Genomic DNA, 5077 nt, shown 5'->3' on the forward strand with positions numbered 1-5077 from the left:
GGGGGGGGGGGGGCGTTTTCCTGTGGGGGACGACGACGTGTGGCGTAGGGTGGAGGCGGCAGCTACCTAGCGTAGCGTTCGACGACGCTCTTAGAGCAAGGTATAATAGCATGCGATAAACTGGTTATATACTTATGTAAAAGAGAGATAAGATGAGAGAAATTGTAAGCAGCCTGTTAGCTTATAGTTAGCTTGGATACAGGAAAAAAAACTCTATGAGAATGACATGTAGGTTCTGTATTAATAATGAAGAGCTAACTAATATATGAATGAGCTAAGAAAAATCTATAAAAAATCTAATAGATAACTTAGTCTTTCCTCTCATGCGCCGCAAAAGGAGGTGCCCAGCTTAGCGCGGCTTCCGAGTCAAAACCCGGAGCAGCTTTTTCTCCGACGTTTCCTTGACAGCGGATGCGTCCTATCCAGATCTCATCCGCTTTCGAAGTTTAACCCTTGTGTTTCCAAAACTCAGGTTCCGAAACCACTGCTTTTCTGGCTGCATATGCTGCCAACTATACATAGCGTTTTGCCCAGAGCGAGCGAGCGAGATAGAGAGAGAACAATTATGTTCAGTACGAGCCTCTGCCGTGGCTCAGGCCTCAGGATAAACATGAGGAGACGTCTTGATCGTCCAATCCGCATCCAATGGATCCAATCACTTTGGCACATCAAAATTAGTAAGTGCTACAGCGCCACACCCCGACAAACTGTGCCAGCAAACACCGTGGCTACAGTACCACACTATTCCGGCACTGTAACATGTAGTCGATTACGGAAACTGCACGCTTGCCTGTAGCTGCGGTATCCGTACTAATCCTGTATCGGCCAAGCACATACTACTATCGCGGTATAGCACTGGCCTGAATAAACTACTACACGGATCAGTGCTGCAGTGAATTGACCGTTTGATCAAGTTCAACGCCACTAAATTAAGCCGACGAGGAATCAACGGGCCTTCAAATTTATCTCCTCTGTGTATGTACAGTATCCCCCTAGCGTACAGATCCTGCAACGTTTTTTGTTTTTTCCATTGACCTATCCCCGCTGTTGCACATGCCCATACAACGGCACCACGGGACGAGAGAGCGAGAACGACGAGCCGTGGACCGACCGAACCATCCTAGCCGTAGCTGCCACGCCGTGTTAACCTCTGTCACGACACACGCACACGATTCCCGAACGCCACTGACCGTTGCCGCTAAAGAAAAAGCGACAGCAGCAGCAGCAGCAGCAGCAGTAGAAGGAGACCAGAAAACCCACCAAAACAACTCAAAACCCAACGGTCACTCGTCCTGCCTCGCCTTTCGCCTCTTTTAAGCCTTTACTCCTCGCCTCGCCGTGCCATGCATATACCACCACCAGCGGCAGCGGCAGCATCGCAACCACGGGACAAGCGAGACACGACTGGCACAACGAGGCTAAGAGATTGCGACCCCCGAGGCGTCCCTCTCAGCTAGCCCTGGCATCTGCAGCATCTAGCGGCGGCGCCGTCGCGTTCGTGTCGTCGTCGTCCTTGTAAACCAGCGAGCGCGGCGGCAAAGGCAACAAGTGGCGGCGGGGCGGGGGAGGGAGGAGAGCTGGGATGGCGAGAGGAGGAGGAGGAGAGGAGGCGGAGGAGGAGAGGGAGGTGAGCGAGGCGCTGACGGCGGACTCGTCGTCGGCCGACGAGGAGTGCCGCCGCGGGAGCAGCAGCTCCAGCGCCAGCTCCGGGGACGCGTCCAGCGAGTCCTACTGCCCGCCCGACGAGTGGCAGAAGGTGGCCATCAAGACCTGCGTGTCGTCCGACCTCGTCGTCGTCTCGGCCGAGCCCCCGGCCAAGGAGAAGCCCTCGTCGCGCATCGACGCCGCCGCGGCGGACAAGCACCACAGGCCCTCAGGTACGTACACACCGCCCGCCGCAGCAAAATCCTCAGCTCCGCCCCCTCGAACACACCACACGCGCGGTTAATTAGCCGGGACTCATCTGTCGCCCTGCGCGGTCCGAATTGGCTGCAGAGATGGAGATGATGAAGGAGAGGTTCGCGAAGCTGCTGCTCGGCGAGGACATGTCCGGCGGCGGCAAGGGCGTCTGCACCGCGCTCGCCATCTCCAACGCCATCACCAACCTCTGCGGTAAGTACGACCGATGTTTGATTGCAATGCCCGTACACTTTCAACCTCTGCGGATATGGAGGCTGAGCTGGTTGCATTGTCGCAGCGACGATATTTGGGCAGCTGTGGAGGCTGGAGCCGCTGCTGCCGGAGAAGAAGACGATGTGGCGGCGCGAGATGGACTGGCTGCTCTGCGTCAGTGACCACATCGTCGAGCTAGTGCCCACATGGCAGACATTCCCCGACGGCAGTAAGCTCGAGGTACTACTATAACTTAAAGCTAACCAATCGGTGATAATTAATTGCCCTGTCAAACATTTTTACTCGTTACGTACTCTTTAAATGACGGCGATACAGAATCTACTAGGATCACCTGTGCTGCCGTTCGTGAGCACGGAGCAGCAGATACACTATCTGATTTAGCACCATCCTACGGATGAACCATGAATCCGGATTGCAAATTTTGGTTTGAATTTTACTTGAACACATGGACCACACTAAAACATACTGCCATTAAATACGTGTTAGCCGTTTGGTACCTAGTAATCCCGTTTATTGAAACGGTTGGGCGCGCGATGAGGTATTTCTGAGGCCCAAAGAGTAAAGGCCGCATCAATGTGCTGTCCGTTTAGTTTTGTCCAATTTGGTTGTCCTCAAATTAGCCGATCCAAGCGTGATCCATTGCTACTACTTCTAGATCAAGTGGAGTATAACTCCGTTATTACCCACTTGTCTCATCTGTTTACATGAGCCTCTTGTCGTCTAAAAACTATCCATCTATCTTCAGCAAGGCAATGTTCAGTATTTTTTTTACTTTTAAACTCTTACACAGCCAGATTATAACTTGTGTGGCGCGAAGTTGCGAACAATGATAAGTTGACTGTTTACTTTACTTTTGGGAATACTCCAGATAATGACAAGCAGGCCACGGTCTGATCTATACATCAATCTGCCGGCACTACGAAAGCTAGACCATATGCTCCTCGTAAGTCTGACGACCTCGCCGATAAACCTGTTCATCCGAAAACAAGATGGGAGTACTGCGTATCTGACGACGAGCATCTGTTTGTCAGGAAATCCTGGAGAGCTTCAGGGACCCAGAGTTCTGGTACGTCGACCAGGGGATCTGCCCGCCGGACCGCGAAGGCAGCACCCCTTTCAAGCTAACGTTCCAGCGCCGCGACGAGAAGTGGTGGCTGCCCGTGCCCCGCGTCCCTCCCGGCGGCGTCTGCGAGACCACGAGGAGGCAGCTCGAGCACAAGCGCGACTGCGCCAGCCAGATCCTCAAGGCCGCCATGGCCATCAACAGCAACGCCCTCGCCGAAATGGACGTCCCCGACTCGTACCTCGATTCATTGCCAAAGGTCTCGATTGACTCTAATACCAAATTATCAGAGAAAAAAAATGAATAAGATTCTGACAAGCTGTCTGTTTGGGTTTCAGAACGGGCGCGCGACGCTGGGCGACATCATATACAGGTACATCACGTCGGATCAGTTCTCGCCGGACTGCCTCCTCGACTGCCTCGACCTGTCGTCGGAGTACCAGGCGCTGGAGATCGCGAACCGCGTGGAGGCCTCCATCTACGTGTGGCGCCGGAGGGGCGCCTCCGGCGCGGCAAGCCGTGCCGGCAACAAGTCGTCGTGGGGCATCGTGAAGGACATGATCATGGACACGGAGAAGAGAGACGACCTCCTCGCCGAGCGCGCCGAGGGCCTCCTGATGTGCCTCAAGCAGAGGTTCCCTGGGCTGACGCAGACCAGCCTGGACACGAGCAAGATTCAGTACAACAAGGTTGGTGAATCCATTATCGCAGTTCACAAATCCGATTGAGTTTGGGTGAACTGATGAGATGTGTCTTCTTCTTCTTCAGGATGTGGGGAAATCGATTCTGGAGAGCTACTCGAGGGTTCTGGAGAGCCTGGCCTCGAACATCATCGCGCGGATCGACGACCTTCTCTACGTCGACGAGCGGAGCAGGCAGGCGGAGCAGCTCCCCACCGGCCCCGGCAGCGGCAAGATCTCTTGCATGCCCATGGCGCCGGCGGTGCCAGCGTACCCGGTGATGCCCACCTCGGGCACGCCACCGTACGCGACGGCGTACGCCACGCCGAGCTTCTCGCCGGCGCAGCTGTCGAGCCCGTCCAAGATCGGGAGGGCGCTGCTGGTCGACAGGCGGTCGCACGACGGCGGCAGCATGGAGTTCATGGGGATGGCGGTTAGCAACGCCGTGTTCGACCTCCCGGGGCTGTGAAATCGATCGATCGAGACCGGAGTACGAGGCTGCACCGAGCGCCTGTCTCTAGTGCTTACCACCACTACTACCTTGTTAGTTGTTACCTCGCCTCGCCTGTGTGTAGAGTATAGTAGTTCTATGGCGTGATTTCTTCTCGCTTGTCCGGAGGGCGGTTTGTTTTGCCGTTTGGCCGCCCTCGGTTTGTAATATGTGTTTTGCCAGTGCCTTGTTTGACCGGTAGTGCTGTAAGAGTGCTTAAATTCGATGTTAGTCGGATGATAAAATAGAATCACCGCCTTTTGTGCTGTCAGCAGAGTTCTTGGCTGGTCCTGACTCGATCAGTTTTTCAGATTGTCTGGAACCAAAATCTATAATCTTACAGCGTTAACTGGACGGCAAATTCGAACTATAAAACTGGAATTCACATTCAGTCTTTGGTTGGGACTTGGGAGTATGGGTTAGTTTGAGACCAAAATTTTGGCAAGCTAGGTTTGACAAAAGTAAATTTTGACCGCTAGGTTTGACTTATAATTTTTCCTAGGCCAATCAAAATTTGGTTTCAAAATAAATAATACTAAGAGTAGATTTTACAAACTGCATATACTTTGACCAATAATGTTGTATATCTGTATATCACAAAACTACATATTTAACACCAAATTTATTAGAAAACTATATATTTAAGTCATAAAACTATACATTTAATGGCGAAGCTATCAAAAGAACTATAGGTTTTAGGGTGTACTACTA

The 5077-nt window shown here is 52.8% G+C and overlaps 1 protein-coding gene across 1 annotated transcript; it reads left to right on the forward strand.

Annotated features, from left to right (window-relative positions):
- The first annotated feature begins 1396 nt into the window (after positions 1-1396).
- On the forward strand, positions 1397-4703 carry LOC102709279 (rop guanine nucleotide exchange factor 7). The gene is made up of 7 exons (XM_040524180.1): positions 1397-1877; positions 1996-2112; positions 2198-2352; positions 3002-3076; positions 3165-3455; positions 3535-3885; positions 3965-4703. Exons 1-7 carry the CDS (start codon positions 1583-1585, stop codon positions 4343-4345), a joined length of 1665 nt encoding a protein of 554 aa, XP_040380114.1. The 5' UTR covers positions 1397-1582; the 3' UTR covers positions 4346-4703.
- Positions 4704-5077: the final 374 nt, after the last annotated feature.

Source organism: Oryza brachyantha, chromosome 5, assembly GCF_000231095.2.
Source record: "Oryza brachyantha chromosome 5, ObraRS2, whole genome shotgun sequence".
Classification (NCBI taxonomy): domain Eukaryota; kingdom Viridiplantae; phylum Streptophyta; class Magnoliopsida; order Poales; family Poaceae; genus Oryza; species Oryza brachyantha.

Coding starts and splice junctions, on each gene's coding strand:
- LOC102709279 (XM_040524180.1), top strand. CDS start 1,583: ATGGCGAGAGGAGGAGGAGGAGAGGAGGCGGAGGAGGAGAGGGAGGTG. Junction 2,113..2,197: donor CGCCATCACCAACCTCTGCG/GTAAGTACGACC, acceptor GCATTGTCGCAG/CGACGATATTTGGGCAGCTG. Junction 3,077..3,164: donor AGCTAGACCATATGCTCCTC/GTAAGTCTGACG, acceptor TCTGTTTGTCAG/GAAATCCTGGAGAGCTTCAG.